General features: G+C 38.2%; 1 protein-coding gene across 1 annotated transcript in view; it reads left to right on the forward strand.

Moving 5' to 3' along the window:
- Nucleotides 1-1,112: 1,112 nt before the first annotated feature.
- The window catches only part of LOC106145540 (antigen WC1.1), a 31,492-nt gene continuing 9,427 nt past the window's right edge, over nt 1,113-23,177 (forward strand). Inside the window, exons 1-10 of the mRNA XM_078015880.1 lie at nt 1,113-1,131; nt 3,148-3,462; nt 8,204-8,512; nt 8,604-8,921; nt 15,200-15,292; nt 15,370-15,684; nt 16,747-17,061; nt 22,399-22,440; nt 22,530-22,844; nt 23,067-23,103. Coding sequence (XP_077872006.1) covers nt 1,113-1,131; nt 3,148-3,462; nt 8,204-8,512; nt 8,604-8,921; nt 15,200-15,292; nt 15,370-15,684; nt 16,747-17,061; nt 22,399-22,440; nt 22,530-22,844; nt 23,067-23,103 — 2,078 coding nt within the window. The remainder of the gene's footprint in view (nt 1,132-3,147; nt 3,463-8,203; nt 8,513-8,603; nt 8,922-15,199; nt 15,293-15,369; nt 15,685-16,746; nt 17,062-22,398; nt 22,441-22,529; nt 22,845-23,066; nt 23,104-23,177) is intronic.

Here is a 23,177-nt window from a genome sequence, read left to right on the forward strand (position 1 = left end):
ATTTGTTTTTTTAGGGATTGGCTAGCTTCACTTAGCATAATCTGCTCTAGTGCCATCCATTTCCCTGCAAATTCCATGATTTTGTCATTTTTCAGTGCTGCGTAATACTCCATGGTGTATAAATGCCACGTTTTTTTTTTTTTTTTTTTTTTTTATCCATTTGTCTATTGAAGGGCATCTGGGTTGGTTCCACAGTCTAGCTATTGTGAATTGTGCTGCTATGAACATCGATGTGGCAGTATCCCTGTAGTATGCTCTTTTAAGGTCTTCAGGGAATAGTCCAAGAAGGGGAATAGCCGGGTCAAATGCTGGTTCCATTCCCAGCTTTCCCAGGAATCTCCATACTGTTTTCCAAATTGGCCGCACCAATTTGCAGTCCCACCAACAATGTACAAGAGTACCCCTTTCCCCACATCCTCGCCAGCACTTGTTGTTTTTTGAGTTCATAATGGCTGCCAATCTTACTGGAGTGAGATGGTATCTTAGGGTGGTTTTGATTTGCATTTCTCTGACTGCTAGAGATGGTGAGCATTTTTTTATGTACTTGTTGATTGATTGTATGTCCTCCTCTGAGAAGTGTCTGTTCAGGTCCTTGGCCCATTTGTTGATTGGGTTATTGGAGCTTTTTTAATTTACTGAATTGTTAATGTCTGATTCTTTCCTCCTTCTCACTTTTTTTTAATCTGCTCTTCTAGTGAGATTTATTCTTTCCTATGCTCTCGTGGCTCGGTTGTCCTGCTTCCTGCTCTGTGTGTGGGATTGCTTCATTATCTTCTACAGTGTAGGTTCAGTTGTTCAAAATTCCTTTAACTGATACTTATCTTCAAAGAGACTTATTTATTTATTCTAAAGACTTACTTATTTATTCTAAAGATAACTTCACTGAACATACTCATGTAGTTCACAGTTGTTTTCTTTCAAGGTCTTAAGTACTCAACTCCATACCCTCCTGATATTTATTGGTTCTGTTTGGAAATCAGATATGCGAAGATATTCTTAAAAAGCACTTTTTCTTAACCATATGCCTTGAGGTGTAGGTGTCTTGTAGTGTTGAGATTAATTTAAAGTGGACATTGTAGGTTGTTTCTCTGTGGATTCTTTGGCTGGCAATAATGGGTTTTGAAACTTCAGGTATGTGTCAGAGCACGTCTTTCTCTATAGTTCTCATATAAATGGAGTCCTTCTGGTAGTTCAGGTGTGTTTTTATGGACAACACAGTGTCAGGGCATACTTCTTGTGGTATTATTTTTTAGTGTTTGCTCTGAGGGGTATGGAAGCAACCTGTACTGAGGTCTTTTAAGGCACTTTTTTTTTTACAACATTTGGATTATTTCTCTCTGGAGAAATAATTAATAATTAATGTGGAGATTGTCCAAGAACAGGAATTATGCCAACTTGTGACTGGCTCTTCAGCTGTGGATTTCTTACTTCCCTATTCATTAAGTATAAATATCCACTAATGCTTCACCAGGACTAGGTCACAGCTTCAGTAAGGAGAATTTTCCCTATAGTGGCTAGAGTTAGTGTGCCAAGTGTCCTAGCCATGGTGAATCCCTGGAAATCCTGTGAAAAATAGTGTGATCCTTGAAGAGGTGGCATGGGGAAGCTGTGAATGGCCAGATGTTGTCTCTTAGCTCTCAGACCTGGTCCCTATGTGCAACCATATGTGCCTGGAATTGCTCTTCTTCACAGAGAATAGGACCACTTACCAATGAGACCTCCATCCCTCCCCTGTAATTCAGTGCTCTCAGCATGTTTGTGACAGGTACTCTTCCTACCTGAAACTGTAGAAGGCTAACTTCAACCCAATCACTGTGTCAGGGTGGCCCAGGGACCTAAAATTGTCATTACCACGTATTGTCTAAGCCCCAGAGCAGTTTAGTTCCTAACAATGACCACTTCTTAAGATAGCTCCTGGTTATATCACTCTGAGAGCTTGCTGGGCAATGTGGTGATTTTTTTCTCTAAAGCTTGCTTATTGTACAGAAGTACTCTGTCTCAGAACAATGTCCCAAATTTGATTTAAAGCTTGTAAGAACCATGTGTTTCTCCCACAGGTAAGACACCATCTGGGTTGTCTGCATTCTCCAGTTTACTTTATACTTACAAGTTGTCTCCCTCACCCAGGCAGCTGGAGATGAAATTGTAAATTGCTTTGTACTTTCCTAGACTGCCTTTCTGCTCTCCATGAAGTTTGTCATGACTTCTTTATCAGCTCCTTTCTTTCTCTTCTCAAAATATAATTGTCCCTTTGTTCCCTAACCTTTTTCACTCAGAGTCACAACAAAGGTGCCTCTTTTCTGCGATTTATTTCCTTGCCCCAAACTCCTATTTTTGTATAATAACAATTCCTGAAAACAATTCCAAGCATAGATTTGATTTGTTTGAGGGGTAAAGTAACATTCTATGGGTGTTGAGCAATGTCAATATCTGACATCAACTTTTTTTGAGAAGTTTCTCAACCTACCTAAAGTAAGTCAAGTTTTGGCATTACATATCCAATCTGAACTCTGAAGCCTAGAATCATTAATGAAATATTTGGAGGCAAACCATGGTCCATCAATTTTCCAGTTTTAATGACCATATGGTTATAATTTCTCCTGGATTCATGGCTGTCACCTGAAGTTTCTGATAATCTCATCCCAGTTTCTTACTCTACCCACTGTGTTCTGATCCTCCTATATATTAGGCAATTAGAACTCAAGTGTGTGTGCTCTATAAGAACAAGTCAGATGCTGGCCCATTGACTTTTAGAAATCATTCAGAAAAAGACACTTTTAACTACTCAAGGTAGGAAACCTGACATTTCTAGAACTGTGTTATCAAATCCTATGGAGAACTCTGCAAATAATAAGTTTAACTCTAATAGCAGCTACATAATAATTTCTATGTGAGACATCTAACTATATTATATTGTGTTTAATTTTTTCTTATTTTTTACATAATTGATTTTTCTACTTATTTTGGTTGACATTAAAACTTAGCTGCTGCCCTGCTATAAATGACTCTATGTGTTACACAGCAAGCTCTGAAATCTGAAAGTGGATACCACCAACTGATTTGTTGAGGGGGGAATAGCAAAGGACAAGAAAACACTCCTCTTTTTCTTTGTAAATACAACTATTGACCTAATTATTTTCTTCTCAGAGAGCCCACAGCTCCGCCTGGTGGATGGAGGCAGTCGCTGTGCAGGCAGAGTGGAGATCCTTCACCAGCATTCCTGGGGCACTGTCTGTGATGACAGCTGGGACCTGAAAGATGCCCACGTGGCGTGCAGACAGCTGGGCTGTGGAGTGGCCATTGATGCCATGGGCTATGCACAATTTGGGGAGGGATCAGGACCCATCTGGCTGGACGAGCTGAAGTGCACAGGAGAGGAGGACCAAGTTTGGAAGTGCCCAGCTCAAGGCTGGGGACAGCATAACTGCGCGCACGATGAGGACGCAGGTGTCATCTGCTCAGGTAGGGTCTGTGCATTCTCCACAGCATAGGAGAATTAAAGAGACAAAAAGTGTTTATCTGTTCTTGGGGAAATAAGGGACAGATGATGAGCCATGGAGGATTAAGAGGTCCCCATGAATGCTGATTGCTCAAAACAGCAGTATAGGATGAATTTTATTTAATTCTTTCTTGTAAATCTCAGATAGTGTCCTTTCTATTCTCTGCAGTCATACTTGATGAGATAAGGTTTCTTTATATAATCATTCCACATAAAATCATCTTTATAATTCTGGTTCTATGATTTACTATTTGTAGGGTTACCTATAAATTACAATGCACATCCTCTTTACAAAAAAACAGACAAGAATGGGGATTTTTTTTCATTTGAATTAAATATTTATTTATGTAGAGCTAGAGATAGTTTTGCACTGGTTAGTAGGTGTATAGGCACATGGATGGGATTAAACATATCACAGGTGAATTTATGGATTACTGAAAACTTGCAATTCTCCTTTCCAGATTCAGACATCAGAATTATCAACTCATTGGCAGGAAGGGCCAGAGAACTTTGAGTAAAATGCTCTGAGTCACAGATATTCCTTCCATCATTTCTACAATAGATTCCCTCTACATTTCTTTTTCAAAGCAATAAATTTATACTTGTGAGATGAATTTAGCTCTGTGCTGGCAGATTAATGTTGGATGTAATAAAATATTAATGCATATGTATTATAGTAAGATGTTAAATAGTTTAGGACTAGAACCAGAAGGGTTGTTTAATGATCTCCCACAAATACACCATATTAATTGTTACTCACACACTAAACTGGCTTCATAACAGACAATAAACAAGGTGAGTGCCTGATTTTACTATGATAAAAAGAAAAGACACATTGAAGGAGGAAGGAAGATAAGACTTGCCCATTTCCCAACCTCAAGCAGCCCAGCATGAAGGGAAATGCATTCTTGGAAAATGGAAAGGGAATTAAACCCAGACCTTTTACTTGAAACCCAGGACTAGGCCTGCCATAGTGAAACTTGGTGCCCAACATATCCCAACAATACTGTCCCCATGCCAGTAACCTCACACTGAGACTCTGGAACTGTGTTTAGTTAGGTAGCAAAGAGACTGCCTCCACCACAACTATTCCAACCTCTAGCAGAAGAGGAGAAAGTAAGAGTCTAAGGATCAGGCAGAGTGCTGGCATAGGACTTTGTCTTGGAATTCAGTGCCAGACCCACCATGATCATACCCAGCACCAAGTAAGAATTAGAGGTCTCAAATGTAGAAGGGTTATGACAGAGCAAGACCCGTGTTCTGGTGAGACAGACTCAAGAAGTACCTGCAGCACCTGTGGCTGATTGCAAGAATCTGGAGCCTTGAGTGCACCTCACCAGTAAGCAGCTCATAGTATTTAGGGCCTTGGTCCCTCCCAAGTTCTGTGTTGCTTTGGCAGGCTGTGTTTTCAGGGTGTGATGGTAGAAAAATGGGCATCTGCAACATTGGTGGTCACCTCCTATCTCATTCCTCCGCAACCTCCAGCATCATAACATGGAGACAGTTGAGTGTTTGCATGAATGTGAAAAGTTAGTTGAGCTGTTGTGACTGGGAGCCTCAGATTCTTATCAATATAAATTATAATACAGCTTTCAAAGATGAAAGATAAAGAATATCAGGCATCAAGGAAACAAAATAAGAAATAACATATATAAGCATGTCCCAATTCACGTGATGACAGACTTCTCAACAGTAAATATATAGGTCAGAAGTCAGTGCCATGAGGTTTTCATAGAACCTAAGAAAAACCTGCCAATCAAGAATACTGAATATTGAATCCAGAAAATCTATCCATTAGAAATAAGGGAGGTACAAAGACATTATCAAACATCCAGGGCCCACAAATTGCTATATGATACAGCAATATCAATGCTAAGCATATGTCAAAAGGAAGTGAAATCACTATGTTATAGAGACATCTGGACTCCCATGTTTATGGCAGCACTATTCATAGTAGCTAAGAAATGGAACTAATCTAAATGCCCATCAGCTGATAAATGGATAAATAAATAAAATACAATGGAATAGTATTTAGCCATAAAATGAATTAAATACTTTCATTTGACATAATATGCATGGGTCAGGTGATAATTAGGTTAAATGAAATAAGTCAGGCAAAGAAAGACAAGTATCTTATAATCTCATTGTATGTAAAATATAAAAGAGTTGTCCTTATAGAGGTTAGGAGTAGAATTGTGGTTACCATAGACTAGAGAGTGTAGGGAATGGGAATGGAAGGCAACAGCTTGATCAATGAATAATGGGTTTTACTTAAGTAGGAACAAGAAGTTCTGGTGCACCATGGCACAGGAGGATGACTATATAAAACAATAATAAACTACATTTCAAAAAGCTAGAAGAAAGTGTATTGGAAGCTTTCACCAAAAAGAAATTAAAAGTTGAAAAGACAAAGAAATGCAATGCATACATACATCAGCACGTGAATTTACTCAATTAATATGTTCACTATGTCAGTACATTTCAGTTGAAATACATTTGAAATTTAGAAAAACATAAAGTGACAAGATATGGGGAAAATTATATTGTTTATATATGATGGAAACAATGATATAAGAAAAGTATATTGTCAGATAAATTTGATAAGAATGTGACAGGAATACAAACAGAATTTTGTGAAGAAGACAGCAAAAGCTTACAGGATCTGGGGGATGGCCTTCAAAGGTTGACAAAGACCACATAAGGATTACCTCAGAAGCACATAAGACCCTGGTGTAGTAGGAATAGCAATCTGTGTACATTGTGTGAATTCAGTGCACCCCTCCTGCACAAAAGGAGGAAAATGATTTGCAAGAGTGACTCAAAGCTGAGGTATTGAGAAGGTCACAATAGAGAAAGAAAGGTCCATTGGATGATACTTTCATAAGAAACCCAAAAAATTCCCAGAAGAACAATGTGTCTATGGATCAAAAGATCAGACAAGGATATAAATGGATGCAACTTTTAATGTACTCAAGTGAGAATGATTCATATGAATCAATAGATTTCTACAGATTCAAGTTTTCCACCCAGTGATGCACAAACATCAAATGGCTTACAACTGTTTTTCTCCCCACTGCATATAAAGCTCTACAAAGATGATGACATTATTTTCTTTAAATATACATACTCAGCACCTAGAAACACATCTGGAAATTGACAAATTCTGAAAACATGCTAGTGTTGTGAATAACAAAACAGGGAAGCAGACTCTTAATATTGATTTTGTACACCTCTCTCCTATATCAGGCCTAGGCAGCAAGTTTAGATTGTGTCTCCTTTGAAGACCTCTCCGCTGCATTTTTATCCTTTCCCAGTTGGAGGCATTTTTACCCATACTGAGTAACTTCCATTTTGATGACTTACTTTGAAAAGAAAAATTACTGAACAAGTTATTTTCCAGAGAAAGTATTCCTTCTTCAGGATATCAACCTACTATTACATTACAATTGCATATCTGTAGTCAGATGCCTACCCAAAGGTCTGAACCCATACTCAAAATTACTTCCTGATCAACTTCAGTAGATATCCAATGACTTCTTCCAACTTTACTTATTAGTAACTGAATGATTCTTAGAAGCAAAACAAAAAGGCAAAGGAGCATGCTCAAATCTGTTGACAACTTCTGATCCTACTTCTTTTGGGGTTGGGAGGTACTAGGGATTGAACTCAAGGGCCCTCAAACACTGAGCCACATCCCCAGCTTTTTTTAAGAGAGAGAGAGAGAGAGAGAGAGAGAGAGAGAGAGAGAGAGAGAGAGAGGGAATTTTTTAATATTTATTTTTCAGGTTTCAGCAGAAACAACATCTTTATTTTACTTTATGTGGTGCTGAGGATTGAACCCAGTGCCCCACACATGCCAGGCGAGCGTGTTACCACTTGAGCCACATCCCCAGCCCCCCAGCTCTGTTATGTGTTTTATTTAGAAAGCAACAGACTGATCAATGAGTTGCTTAGCAGCCATTTCGGAAGCTACTCTGAACTCAAGATCCTCTGGTTTAGCCTCCAGTGCCACTGGTATTATAGGCGTACACCAACTTGCCTAGCTTATCCTACTTCTAAATTCTGTTTTCTTTAATGGGAAGGATGATGTAAAGAAGCCAGGTTATCTTAGTCACCATAACTTACTTTCCATCTCTGCCTCACACTATTTAGTGGGATCTTTTCTCATGTCTAAATGAGAAATTAATATAAATTGTCATTTGGGTATATTTTGAATTTTTCCATTCTTTAACAAATGTTAACTTAGTTGCAATGATTATTTGAGAACTGAAAGTTTCTGAGGATAAAAGAGTGGAAAATTAATCCTACTCTTTTTCTGTGGTGAGTTCAAGTCAGGGGATTGGGCTGATTAAAAAGGAGGTAGACTGAGACAGACAGACAAACACACAGGTATATTGTAATACATAGAATAATATGTATTGTGTGTGTGTGTGTGTGTGTGTGTATATATATATATATATATATATATATATATATATATATATATATATAAAATTATAATTTCTGGATTCAGCCATTTAGAACTAAACTTACAAATTCCTACTCCTAAAGTTGTCTTCAGACACTTATTCATGGAGTCTCTATTCTGACACCATTGAATCCATTCTCCACATCCTATTCCTGGGGAAGGAAAAGATTCCACATCTTTCCTGAGAGATGTAGCTCCCAATTCCAACCCATTGTACTGGTTATGTTCTTCTACAGGATTTGTGCGTTTGGATGGAGGAGGTGGACCTTGCTCTGGGCGAGTGGAAGTGAATTCTGGAGGAGGATGGATTCCAGTACCTTATGGGAATTTCACATTACCCACTGCCCAGGTCATCTGTGCAGAGCTGGGGTGTGGCAAGGCAGCATCTTTTCTCTTGGACCTGCCCCTCAGAGAGGCCAGTGAACAGGTCTGGGCTGAAGAGTTCCAGTGTAAGGGATGGGAGCCTGAGCTCTGGTTCTGCCCCAGAGTGCCCTGTCCTGCAGGCAGCTGCCCACACAGAGGGGCTGTGCAAGTCGTCTGCTCAGGTGAGACCCACAGCAGGACCTTAACCTTTTTGCACACTCTGTTGTGGTAACAAATGTTAGATGTTATTGGAATCCTGTCTTCTCCTGCCAGAGTACACAGAAGTCAGGCTCATGAAAAATGGCAGCTCTCGGTGTGAGGGTCAAGTGGAGATGAAGACCTCTGGAGGCTGGAGAACACTCTGTGCCTCCCACTGCAATATGGCCAATGCCAATGTCGTTTGCCGTCAGCTGGGCTGTGGGGTTTCCATCTCCACCCCAAAGGGAGCGTACTTTGTGGAAGGAGGAGATGAGATCTGGAGAGACAGATTCCACTGCTCAGGGTCTGAGTCCTTCTTGTGGAATTGCCCTGTGACTGCCCTGGGTATTTCTGCCTGTGACCATGGAAACACGGCCTCTGTGGTATGCTCAGGTAAGAGAGGTCAGGGCTGGATGGTACTCACTTTTCTCCTTGAGTGACATGTCTCTAAGTGTAGACAGCATGGAGAGCAGAATAGAAATATGAAACATTCCTTGGTGTGATGTGATTCTTCTTGGTGATCATTCATTTTCCAGACCCTGTCAAATGTTATTCAGAGGATTTTTTTTTGGATTGGCAAAGTCTAAAAGTTTATTATCACCTATATAGTTTAAGCACACAGAAAAACAGACTAACATAAGGAATACACATTTTGTTCTGCAATGTTATCTCAAATCTTAAACTTTTGCAACCACATTTGCTTCAAACTTTTTTATTATTATTTTTATGTATTCTTACTAGCTATATATGATAGTAGAATGTATTTTGATATATTATACACATCTGGAGTATAAATTCTCATTCCTCTGGTTGTACATGGTGAAGAGTTACACCAGTCATGTAATCATAAATGCTAATAGGGTAATAATGTCTGATTCACTTAGCTATCCTTTCTACTCTTATATAAATCCCCCTCCTTTCAATCCCCTCTGTATAATGCAAAGTAACTCTAATCTTTCCTATCACCCACACACCTTATTTTGAATTAGCCACCTGCATATCAGAGAAAACATTTGGCCTTTGTTTTGGGGGGATTGTCTTATTTCACTTAGTATGATAGTACACTCATTCAATCATTTACTCCCAAATGCCATAATTTCATTCTTCTTTATGGCTGAGTGATATTCCAATGTGTATATATACCATATTTTCTTTAAACACTCATCTGCTGAAGGACATCTATGTTGGTTCCCTATCTTAGCTATTATGAATTTAGCTGCTCTAAACTTTGATGTGCTGTATAGCTATAGCATGCCGATTTTTAATCCTTCAGGTATATGCTGAGCAGTGGGAAAACTGAATGAAATGGAGGTTCCTTTCCAAGATTTCTGAGGAATCTCTATACCACTTTGCATAAGCAGTCTCACCCACATTGTATGAGTGTACTTTCCCCCATGTACTTGCCAACATTTTTTGTTACTTGTATTCTTGATACTTGCCATTACAACTCAAGTGAGATGAGTTCTCAGTGTAGTTTTAATTTGCATGTCTCTAAATACTGGAGATGTTGAATTCTTTTTATATATTTGTTGACCAATTGTCTGTTCAGTACCTGAGCCCATTTATCTGCTGGGTTATTTGGTGGGGGAGTGTTAAGTTTTTGAGGTCTTTACATATCATGGAGATTAATGCAGGTGACAATGACTTTCTTCTAATCTGTAGGCTTTTTTTCATATTCTTGATTGTTTCCTTTGCTCTGAAGAAGCTTTTTAGTTAAAATCTATCCCATTTGTGGTTTCTTGATTTTACTTCTTGCACTTTATAAGTCTTGTTAAGGAAGTCAGTTTCTAAGTTGACATGGTGGAGATTTGGTCCTACTTTACTACTATTAGGCAAAGAATCTAAGGTCTCAAGCCTAAGTCCTTGATGCACTTTGAGTTGAGTTTTGTGCAGGGTGAGAGATTTGGGCTCCCTTATATTTTGCTACAAAGAATTTCCTCTTTTCCTCGCACCATTTTTGAAGAGGCTATCTTTTCTCCAATGTATTTTTTGGACCTTTGTCTAGTATGAAATAACTGTATTTATGTAGGTTTGTCTCTGTGTCTTCACTCTGTAGCATTAGTCTACCTGACTTTTTGGTGCCAACACTATGCTGTTCTTTGTAACCATAGCTCTGTAGTATAATTTAAGGTCTGGTATTTTGATGGCTCCAGCTTTACTTTTATTGTTAAGGATTGCTTTGGCTCTTCTGCATCTCTTATTTTTCCAAATGAATTTTATGACTGATTTTTCTATTTCAATAAAGAATGCCATTGGAATTTCCATTAAATCTGTATAGAGCAATTGAGAGTATTGCCATTTTGGCAATGTTAATTCTGCTATCCATGAACATGGTAGATCCTTCCATCTTCTAAGTTGTTTTTCAATTTCTTTCTATAATGTTCTGTAGTTTTCATTGTAGAGGTCTTTCATCTCTTTTGCTATATAGATTCCCAAATACTTTAAATTTTGAGGCCATTATGAATGGGGTAGTTTTCCTGATTTCTTTTGGAGGATTCACCCCTGATGTATAGGAATGCAATTGATTTATGGGTGTTAATTTTATATTCTGCTACTTTGCTGAATTCATTCGTTAGTTCTTCAAGTTTTCTGGTGGATTTTTTGGGGGTCTTTTAATATGGGTCATGTCCTCAGCAAATAGGGATTGTTTGAATTCTTTCTTTCTTATCAATTTCTTTCTTCTGTCTTATTGCCCTGGCTAGATTTTTAAGGACAATGTTGAATATAAGTGGTAAAAGAGAGAATTCTTGTCTTGTTCCAGTTCTTTGAGGGAATGTTTTCAGTTTTTCCCCATTTAGAATACTGTTGGCCTTGGATTTAACATATATAACTTTTACAGTGTTGAGGTATGTTACTACGCTCCCTAATTTTTCTAGTGTTTTGAACATGAAACCATGTGTATTTTGTTAAGTGCTTTTTCTGAATCTATTGAGATGATCATATAATTCTTGGCTTTATGTCTATCAATGTACTGAATTATATTCATTGATTACTCTATGTTGAAATAAATTTGCACCCCTCGGATGAGCCCCACTTGATCATGGTGCACTATTTTCAATATTTTTCTATGAGATTTGCCAGGATTTTAATGATAATTTTTATATCCATGTTCATCAGGGATATTGGTCTGAAGTTTTCTTTCCTTGATGTGTCTGTGTCTGGTTTTGGTATCAGGGTGATAGTAGCTTCATAGAATGAGTTTGGAAGGATTTTCTTCATTTCTGTTTCATGGAATAATTTGAGGACTATTGGTGTTGAATGTATTCTTGACTGATATTCATTTTCTTTCAAGATCTTGTAGAACTTGGCTGAGAATCCATCTGGTCCTGGGCTTTTCTTGATTTGTGTGCTTTTTATGGTGACTTCTATTTCAATGCTTGAAATTGATCTGTTCAAATTGTGTATGTCCTCCTGATTCAGTTTGGATAGGTTATATGTCTCTAGAAATTTGTCAGTGTCCCCTAGATTTTTTTTCTTTTTTTTTGAGTATATAAATTTTCCAAATACTTTCTGATTATCATCTGTATTTAAGTAATACTTCTTTTTTCACCACAAATTTTAGTAATTTTTGTTTTCTCTGTCTTTGTCTTAGTTGCTAAAGGTTTATCAATTATGTTGATTTTTGCAAAGAACCAACTTTTCATTTTGTCAATTTTTTGAATTATTTATTTTGTTTCCATTTTATTGATTTCAGCTCTAATTTTATTTTTTTTTCCTGTCTTCTACTTTATTGGTGTTGATTTGTTGTTCTTTTTCTAGGGCTTTGAGATGTAATGTTAGCTTACTTATTTTTTGACTTTATACTCTTTTAGTGAATGAGTTCAATGCAATGAAATTTCCACTTAGTACTGCTTTCATAGTGTCCCAGAGATTTTGATATGTTGTGACATTATTTTCATTTCCCCTATGTATTTTATTATTTCATCCCTGATTTCTTCTATCATTTGGTCATTCAGTAGTGTATTATTTAATTCTATGGTGTTAGAGTAGCTTCTATTTTTTAAATTATATCATTGATTTCTAATTCCATTATGATTGGATAGAACGCAAGGTAACATCTCTATTTTTTATATTTTCTAAGAGTTGCTTTGTGGCATAAGATATGGTCTATTTTAGAGAAGAATTCATGTACTGCTAATAAGAAAATGTCTCCAATCATTGGTGGATGAACTACTCTATATATGCCCGTAAAGTCAAAATTATTGATTGCATTATTTAGTGCTATGATTTCTTTTATTTTTGTTTTGAGGATCTATGAAGTGGTGATAGAGGTATGTATAATTCAGTTAGTATTATTGTGTTATGAACTATTTCTTTTTTGAAATTGATAAGAATTGTTTCATGTGCATAGATGCTGATTTTTTGAGGCATAAATATTTGCAACTGCTATGTCTTGCATATGTATCATTCCCTTAAGCTGTATGAAATGTCCTTCTTTGTGCCTTAAGATTAGTTTTGGCATGAAGTTCACATTATCTTATATGAGGACAGAAATACCTGACTGTTCACATGATCCATATGAGTGATATAGTTTTCCCATCTTTTCACTTTTAGTCTGTGATGTGTTTGCCTGAGTGGTGAGTCTCTTGGAGAGGGCATATTGTTGGGTTATGTTATTTTAATCCAATATGCCAGTCTATGTCTTTTGATTGATTAGTTTTGCCTATTTATGTTCAAATATATTATTGAGATATGATTTGCATTCCCTGTTATATTGTTTTATTTCTGGTTTTTAATTTGATTTAGTTTATCCCCTTCTCCCTTTGCTGATTTTCACTTTTATTTTTCATTTTTTTCTTCCTGGAATATTTTTCTGAGAATATCCTGTAGTGCAGGCTTTTTAGTTGTGATTTTTAAAAAATTTTGTTTATCATGGAAGGTTTTAATTTCATCTTCAAATATGAAGCTTAATTTTGTTGGGTATTGTATTCTTGGCTGACATCCTTTTTCTGTGAAAGCTTGATGTATATTATTCCAAGACCTCCTAGATTTTGGAGTCTTGTTTGAGAAATAAGGTGAGATGCAAATTGGTTTTCCTCTAATTGTAATATGATATTTGTTTCTAGCAACCTTAAAAATTCTATGCTTATTCTGTAAGTTAGGTATTTGAAAGAATGAAAGCAAGAAAGAAAGAGAAAGGAAGAACAACACAAAAGAAAAATATATTTCATTTTTTTCTCATCATTACCTGACTCATGAATTTGGGAATGCCTCTTGGCTGTTGCCTCTTGGGATCTGTCATAATGTTACTCTTGAATATCATAGGGAACTGAGATCACTTGAAGACTTAACCAAGCTGGGAATCCAGGATAGTTTATTCACATGGCTGGTAGCTTGAAGTTCAACAGGGGGCTGTTGCAAATGGTCTCTCCCACATGATAGTCTCTATACAATAGATATGCCATAAAGCAAACATCCTAAAGAGAAGGAGGCATGATTTTCTAAGCTAGGTTTCTATGTCAAGCCATTTTGGCTTCACCACATTCTATTGCTTATAGACAACTCACCATGGTCAGCCCAGATTCAAGGGAAGGAGAAATAGACTCCAGAGGTCAATAGATAGAACATCAAAAATTTTGTGAAAATGCTTTAAAGCTATATGTATATTGAATATCTGAAATTGTGTATTCTCTAAGTTGTACTTTTAGCACTATTAGAGTGGCCTTAAGTATCTAAAACTTATAGGTTACATAGGAATGTTAGGTTCTCTCACCATGTCTCACAAGTCCTTGTTTGTAGTTTCTATCCTTATATTTTTGTGCTTTACTCTGTGTATTTTTCTCTATTTTTATACTTTTCAATTTCTATTCTGTGATAATCTAATGTTTTTGACTCACCTTTGAGTTCTTATTTTTAGCTCTTGATTTTTTAACTTGCAAATTTTTACTATATTTTGATGATCATTTCTCTGCCAAGATACACATCATGCCATTTAATAGACCAATTAAACATGATTATTTAGATCACCTATAAGGAAACACCAATATTAATATCTAAAAATCTTTTCCATTTTTTTTTTCATTGTTCCTGTTTGTTGTCTACTAAACGCTATTTCATGTGGTGTTTTGGATCAATATGCTTTTTGAGAAACTATACAAAACCTTCAGAAAGAATTTTATTTTGCACCTTCCATGTATTGTATTTAAGGTAGATCACATTATACAAAAACAAGTGAAATTTTGAGAAACTGGGCACCATCCCTGTGACAAAAATCCTTTTTCTTTCACAAAATACGATACAAGTTTCCTGGTTGTTTAACATGATTTCTCCTTTTTGATCCAAGCTAAATTATATTTGTGTATGGCCAAGGCAATTTGGAAAATATGCTGAGATTTTTAGTTTTACCTTCTAACTTAGAATAGGCAAGTACCTCCAGGGAAAAAATAGCTAATCCCACATTTTACTTTTCTCTTCACTTGACTGCTAACGTCTAGTTATCATGGGAGCTGTGCAATGTCCTCAAGAAGCATTAACTTATTCTCACTTTTCTAAAGTCCCTCTGAGTGCTTGACATATAGCCCCCAAAGTGTCAGAGTTAGAAGCAGAAATCTCCATTAGGAGAACAGTTCTGAAGATAGGAAATTACTGATTTTGTCCTACAGCTTTCAGATGCCATCACGAGATTATTATGTACTTTAATTCAGTTTCATCCTCTCTACTCCCATCTGTAGGTAACCAGACTAAGTTGCTGCCCCAGTGCAATGACTCCTTGTCTAACACAGCAGGCTCTGCAGCCTCAGAGGGCCACACTGCCAACTGCTCAGGTGAGCAAGGACCCCAGCACCAGAGCTGTCCCATTCCCTGTGTAAATGCCCACTGACATGACCCTGTCTCTCCTCAGACAGCAGACAGCTCCGCCTGGTGGACGGGGGCAGTCACTGTGCAGGGAGAGTGGAGATCCTGCAGCAGGGCTCCTGGGGCTCCATCTGTGATGACAGCTGGGACCTGAGTGATGCCCACGTGGTGTGCAAACAGCTGGGCTGTGGAGTGGCCCTGGAGGCCACCATCTCTGCTCACTTTGGAGAGGGATCAGGGCCCATCTGGCTGGATGAGATGAACTGCACAGGAGAGGAGGCCCACGTGTGGCAGTGCCCTTCCCAGGGCTGGGGGCAACACAACTGCAGGCACAAAGAAGACGCTGGGGTCATCTGCTCAGGTCTGTGGTCCACACTGGGTACAAGTAGGAGAAATCAGAAGCATGTACAGGATGGTATCTGAGCCTTACGGAAGAGGAGGGGAAATTGGTGGCAGGGTAGAGGAGGAGGAGGCTCATCCCACATTCCCTGTCCCTCTAGCAGAAAAGATGAGGTGCTTCTATTTCCTGGTGCAGCAGCTGAGTTTCTGCTCCTTCCTTCTCATCCCTGCCTCCTGACAATCATTCTCTTCAGTATTCATTTGACTGCAGACCTCATGCTTCAGTTACTGTGTGTGCAACATCCTGAGACCCACTGTATTAGTTTCCTATTGCTGGTATAATAAATTACCACAGAGTTAGTGGCTTAAAACAACATGAGTTCAAGTCTGACCCCAGTCCACCTGAGCTATAAACGAGGTGTCAGTGAGCTACATTCAGCAGAGGCTCTTCAAATACTCATTTCCTTGCCTTTCTAATATATAAAAATTACCTGTATTTGCTTTCACTATTCAAGTCAACTACCTTGCATACTTCTGACCATTTTTTAATCTTCACATCTTTCTATGATCAGAGTCAGAAACCATTGTCTCCTTGTAAGTATACAGATAAAAGATGTTAGATTGAGCTGACATAATTAATCCCAGATAATCTAAAATAATCTCACCATTAAAAATTCCTCATCTTGATCTTGTTTGCAAAGCCCCTTTGCCTCAAAAGGTAACCTATTCACAAGCTTCAGGATCAGAAACTTACATATCTGGGACTTCACTCTTCTGCCACCTCATTGTCCATACCCCTTTTCCCAGGGTCTGTCAGATATTTAGTTAGGTAGCTTTTCCTCCCTCCCCTCAAGAACCACACTTCAGTGTTCCTGCCTGTTCATTTTCCACTATACCATTGTCATAGAATCACAAAGATACATACAAGTTATGAAAACAGGTCAGGGATATATGTCTTGTCTTTCCACCTGGTGGGTATTTCATCAGCAAATTTAGCAGTGTGGACTCACTATATAGGGGTAAAGTAAAACAGCACTAAATATTAAATTCTTACTGTATCCTATTTTCCTCCTCTTGGTTTCAGAGTTCCTGGCCCTCAGGTTGGTGAGCAAGGACCAGGAGTGTGCTGGGTGGCTGGAGGTTTTCTACAACAACACCTGGGGCAGTGTCTGCCACAGCCCCATGGAAGCTGTGACCTTGTCCATGATCTGCAGACAGCTTGGCTGTGGGAACAGTGGGACTCTCAACACTTCTGTTCCTCTCAGAGAAGGTTATAGACCTCGTTGGGTAGATGGAATCCAGTGTAGGAAAACGGACACTTCTCTCTGGCAGTGCCCTTCTGATCCCTGGAAACAGAGATCTTGCTCTGCAAAGGAGGAAGCTTATATCATGTGCTCAGGTGACTTACTCCCTATTCCTGTGTCCTCACTCTAAGTTTTTTTCATACTTTCAAGCGAAGAGAATAAGTTCAAATAAGTTTCTGAGATACAAATTTGAATAGAGATTATTTTAGCCTCAATTTACAATCTTGTTTCAATGACAGAATTAAGTAAACCTGTTCTGACAGCCATTTATGTGGAAAATGCCATGGATATTAAATTGAGCATGAACTTATCCTCTAAGGGTAAAAAACTGTCTAAAAATGGCTAGTATAGTCCTAGTCTATAATAATTATTCTCTATTTCCTTAGTAGAGTGAGGAATTTTACCTCAATTATATAAATCACTTGCTATGTCCTGTCATAGTGTTAAGATTTTTTTTTGTTTTTTTTTCTACATGTAATAAAGATTAAACCTCTCAGCAAACTCTCATATGTATTATGGTGATCATTTAACCCAGATGTGGAAACTAAGATTAGGAGCAAGCACTTCATTCACCCCATATTCTCAAGAGAGTGAGGGAAACTTGGGGTATCCAGTACTAGTCATATTTGTTTGAGCCCATGGTCTTTTACGGACATCAGGCATCTACATCAGTCAGACAAACTCTCAGTTCAGATTGTTGATGATAAGTAATTGAGTGAATTGCATCTAGCAATGAGGAGGAGAGCCAAGAAGAAAATATTCCCCTTGTCCTCATGGAGTTTATCCTCTAGCATGATGACACACACCAACCAGAAATGTGTCATAAAGAAGTGGAAGGTGCTGTGTAAATGGGTAATTTGAGGAAAAGAGAAATCACATTTAGGTTGAGACCATTGAAAGAAGTAGATGTCAAATTAAGACAGTAATAAGAGCTTTTGGTCAGTGTAAATACTGAGGTGTGAAAAGCCTGGTGACGTGAGGTAGTGATAAAATCCCATCATGAACACAGTAGGAAGAAGCTGGGGAGAGTGATGCCTGATTATCTGGATGGATAAGAAAAGTTCAATTCCTCTCCATGGCCCCAATAACAATTCTGTTGAAAAGCTGTCTGTTAGTCTTCTTGTCTGCCACATTATGGGGAATTGCTGTGAGATGAGGGGCCTGTCTCCCCTTTTTTATTATTGAATTCATCTTCTTACAGTCCCAGAGGTCTTGGTTGATACTCCCTCCTCTGAGCGTTTATCCATATGCTACTGCAAATGAACCACTTCATCCCTCTCACAGGAAACATTCTATGGAGCCTGTTGGAAATTGGAGGCTACTGTCTTCCAATTTCTTAAAACCTATAATGTGTGCTTCAGTTTAATATTCTGATAAAAAAAAACTGGCTGTCCTGTGAAAACAATGATATCTTTATCATCTGGAGACTCTGCTTCCTTTTCAAAAGAATATTTCTGGGTCAAATCTTAGAATAAAAAATGTTCCCACTTTCTTTTGTCATTTTCAACAATTTATATTATTTTTTCTTCATGTCCACGTGCTTAAAATTTGTCCCATGAAGTGGTACCAGCTATCACTTCAACTGGTGTCAGTCTTCAGCCTGGTTGCTTCCCCTCATCCAGCAATGCTGCAATCCAAGGATCACTAGGCTCCTCAGTCTCCTGTTCCTGGTGCTGCCAGGAAACTTGCACTCCACTGAGATAACATACTGGCCTCCATTCCTGACTTCGTCCCTTGGAGGCACTACACTTACATCCCGTCTCCCTGGATGGCCACACTATTGACCATCACTAACTGTCCAGCTTGAGATCTTGTTTACATTGTTCCTTCTCTGACTGTTGCCTCTTCTCCATGTGGCACATATTCATTATGCTTCTTTTCCAGATATTTCATCCTCATGAAGACTGCAAATGTTTTCCCCTATCAGTTTTTCATTCTTCCACTCTCCCCAGGATTGCACATGTTCTTCTTACCCTGATTAGACAACATGATGTCCCAATATAATCCTCCCCCTTCAAGTACACTCAATTCCCTGGTAGAATTTATCTGTCAATGAGAAGAATAGTTGAGTCAACTACCTAACACTTCGCTGCCTGCACTGGACTAAGCAAGGACTGCTGAATCATGGACAAGTACTGTATCTTGTTATAATGTGAAATTACCCTGCTATTCTCTTTGAATTTGTGATCCAATCTCTGATGGATCCTCCACACTGACCCCATATTGTAGTGTGCTTTTCTCACGTGAGCTCTTGCCCTCTCTCTAACATGACATTTTACAAATTCCCTGATCTCCTCCTCATTGCTATTTAAACCACATCATACATACAAATGATAATATTCACTCAAACTTTACTGGAAAAATAGAAAGTTTCAGCTGTCTATCTTCTTTTTTGGTCACTCTAATTTACTGAGTATTAGTCTTGCAACTTCTTCATTCAATATCTAAATTTTAGACTCTCTATTCTTCCTTAACTCTTTCCTTCACTAATCTCATTGGGGTCCAGGCTTTAGATGATATTATTCCACTGACAGCTCCCAATATAAAGTCCATATCTGATCTCTGACTTTAAATCCATTCTAATACATTTCATTGCTACTGGACCCTCACTTGAATATAAATGGACAATTCAAATTTAGTTTTCAAAGTAGTGCATTTTATTTCACTCCTTCAATCTGCCTCTACCCATTTCTCCCTTTTCTATTCCCCATCCAAGTTAATGCCACTGTTGTTGCTCAGTTACTTATTCTCAGTCTACATTCACATCTCCATTTTACTCTCCCTCCAGTTCCAATGTAGAAGCAAGTTCTATGCCTGTACCAGAAACCACGTCCTAATTCCTTCTAGTCTTTCCTTCCCACCCTCATCTATCTTAGTTCAGGAAAGATCACTTGTTGCTTGGACTCTTCCAACAATCTTCAGAGATCTTTTTCTTCCATATCATAATGTCTATCTAATGCTGGAAATATGCTCATTTGATTACCAAGTTGATTAACATGTTGCTGTGTCACAGGTGAGCTTCCTTTAGAAGTGACACTGGCAAATTTCTCTGTGGCTCCCAAATGCTGAAACAACTTGAAAACATGGCTCAGCAGTTTGTAATTACCATAATTTGCAGAAATGTCAGGAAGAGTGAACACATTGATTTTCTCAGACTTTGAAGGACTTCCCCCTGGAAGAGGGAGGAGACTGTGAGCCACTTCAGGGTCAAGGATGTGACTCAGGGATGAAGATTACTACTGGTTGGGTTTGGGTTCACTCTAAGTTTAAGTAACTCTAAAGAACCTCACCATGTGGGAACCCAAGGGAATGAGTGATGTTGTCTCCCTGGGCAAAGAGCACTGGAGACATAAAGGCATGTCCACCCCACCTTCTCTTATGCTGTGTTATATTTTTTGCTCTCCACATGCTTGGCAAATATTTGACACTAGAGGATTGACATTCTTCTTTCTAGTTTATTTTTGGTGTAGAATTAAATAATATGTTTTCAATTACACTGAATTACCAAAACCCTAAATACTCATTGAAATCAAGGAAGACATATTAAAATATAAAAGGTACATTAGTCACATTGCATAGCCACTTGTCTATTCATATTCCCCTGATGTAAATAGAATGAATGGACTGATAGTTACTCTTTTCCCAATTCTCCATTTTCATGGAATTTTATCTAAACTAATATAGTGATAATAGCATTTATTTTATAGTGTCTTTTTATTTGGTTTTACAATGTTGGGCTTGTGTCATACTTACTATTGTTACATTGGCTTTCTTAACAATATATTAAGGATGTTCCACAAGTAGTGCTCACTCTTTTGTAAAACAACTCCATAATGTTACATTCTTAAGAGATAAGTAATAGAGTTTGCATAATCATTTTTGCTATTTATTTATAATAGTTTTTAAATTTTTCCCTTCTAAAAACAATAAATATCCTTGCACATGTCACACTACATACTAGTAGGTTATTACTACAAGATGACTGCCAATGATTGCAAGATCACAGGATATGTATTTTTTAAACAGATATCATCATATTGCTTTGAAGGAGCAATTGTTTTCATACAGTATTTCATATCTTCATAGAATACACTGAGATTTTTTTTATAACTTGACCATTAAACTAAAGTCAAAGAACATACAGAAGTTCAAAAATCAAAAAAGGAACAAATCCCACAAACCTATGCTAGGAACTTCCTAAAATCCAGGAAGGATGAGAAAATAAATGCTAGTAAACATTTCAAAAGAAAATTTTTTTTTACTCTTTTCCTTTTTCTCCCTTTCCTTGCCTTATTTATTCCTTTTTCCTGTAGAGTCTAAAGTGATAATAAGTAATAAGATTAGGTACCGATGATGTTTTTTCTTACAATAGACTCCACATATTGAGAAATAGACACCCAATCCTGAAGTAAGCAACCACCCAAAACAGGTTCTGTTATCATCTAGAGATGTTCTCAGTTTAGTGTAGGAGGTTGACAGGATAATGGGGATAATGTATATCCATGAAGGTGTTTTAGGACAAGTGGCATGTGTGTTTTGTCCATGTTAATTTGCATTTATAGGTATTCTTTTTTTATTTTGCTTGGTTCTATGTTACTTCTATGTCCTTTCATGTATTAATTTTCCTGAGTGTATTATCTTTCCATGAAAATATTTCTCTTTCCAGCTAACTATTGTTTACTTATTAACTTTTCTCTGATATCTGCTTGCATAATTATGTAAAAAATATTTTAATTTATTTAAAATAATAGTTTCAATTAATTTAAATGAATACTTTCAATGTTTGTAATTTTTCATTAACAATATGAGATATATTGAGTATAACTTATTATGGGTATTACTCAGTACTTATGTTTTAAATGCCTAATATTTATTACCAAAAACCGTTGACATTAATTTACATTTCTTTAATTGCCTTTGGGATTTGAAAGAATTCAAAAAGTATTTTCCTGCACATCTTACTCATCTATTTATTTAATCATTAAATATTTATCAAGCCAATGTTCATACCATTCGTAGAAAGTCACGCATATATATTTCTAAGGAATGCACTCAACATGCGAGGCATTGTCCTATTAGGAGGAACAGAGGGAATGAGGCAAGTCTCCTGTCCAGAGGAGTTTTCTTTCTGGGTAACATGTGTCTGAGTGTGTTTTCGTGTACATACAAGAGAATGTGCATTATCATGTTTGTATTTTTTTCACATAGTAGGCATTTAAAACAGGTAAATTGATAAAAATAATTTCAGCTGCTGATAGGAATATGCTACAGGGAATGAATGTCGCAGTAACCCAGTCTAATAGACTACTTCTGAAGCACCTTATCTCTACCTGTCACTTGAACTGAGCCCAGGACCTTAGAGAGACTTTTCCGGGGGCAGGATCTCCCCAGCTGTCACTTACTAGTGCTTCCCCCACTGTGTGCTCCTGCAGGAAACCGACCCAAGAGCTGTCCAGCCACTGCACCCTGCACAGGTACCTCATCCCCTCCCACCTTCCTCATGGCTTCCAGGGGCTCCTTTCCTCCCACCAGGGAGTAATAGGAGGTGCTGCTGCCTTTTCAGACAAAGAGAAGCTCCGACTCAGGGGAGGAGACAGTGAGTGCTCAGGGCGAGTGGAGGTTTCGCATGAAGGCACCTGGGGCACTGTGTGCGATGACTCCTGGAGCCTGGCAGAGGCTGAGGTGGTGTGTCAGCAGCTGTGCTGTGGCTCTGCGCTGGAAGCCCCAGGAGAAGCTGCATTTGGCCCTGGAAATGGAAGCATCTGGCTAGACGAGGTGCAGTGCAGGGGCAGGGAGCCCTTCCTGTGGGCCTGTGCTGCAGCACCCTGGGGACAGAGTGACTGCAAGCATGAGGAGGACGCTGGTGTGAGGTGCTCTGGTGAGTCTCAGGACCAGGCAGGGGGCCTAGGGTTGAAGGAGTGTGTTTGCATCCAGAGGGCTTCCCAGGCTGCCCGGCTGCCCTGATCCCTGGAACTGGAAGGCTGTGCCAAATCTCCTGGCATCTGGGACAGAACTATGTGCCAATGGTTGGGGGTGGGACCCAGAGACATTCCCAGACCAAAACAGTGCAGTGATTCTATTTTCCTTTTCTTCTCCTCAGGTGAAAGGACAACAACTCGCCCAACCAGGAGAAGTAAGTGTATTTTTTTGTTTGTTTGCTTTTTTTAAAAAAAAATTACTCTAAACCCAGTAATGGAAGAGATAACCAGAT

The sequence above is a fragment of the Ictidomys tridecemlineatus genome, chromosome 6 (assembly GCF_052094955.1).
Source record: "Ictidomys tridecemlineatus isolate mIctTri1 chromosome 6, mIctTri1.hap1, whole genome shotgun sequence".
NCBI lineage: Eukaryota > Metazoa > Chordata > Mammalia > Rodentia > Sciuridae > Ictidomys > Ictidomys tridecemlineatus.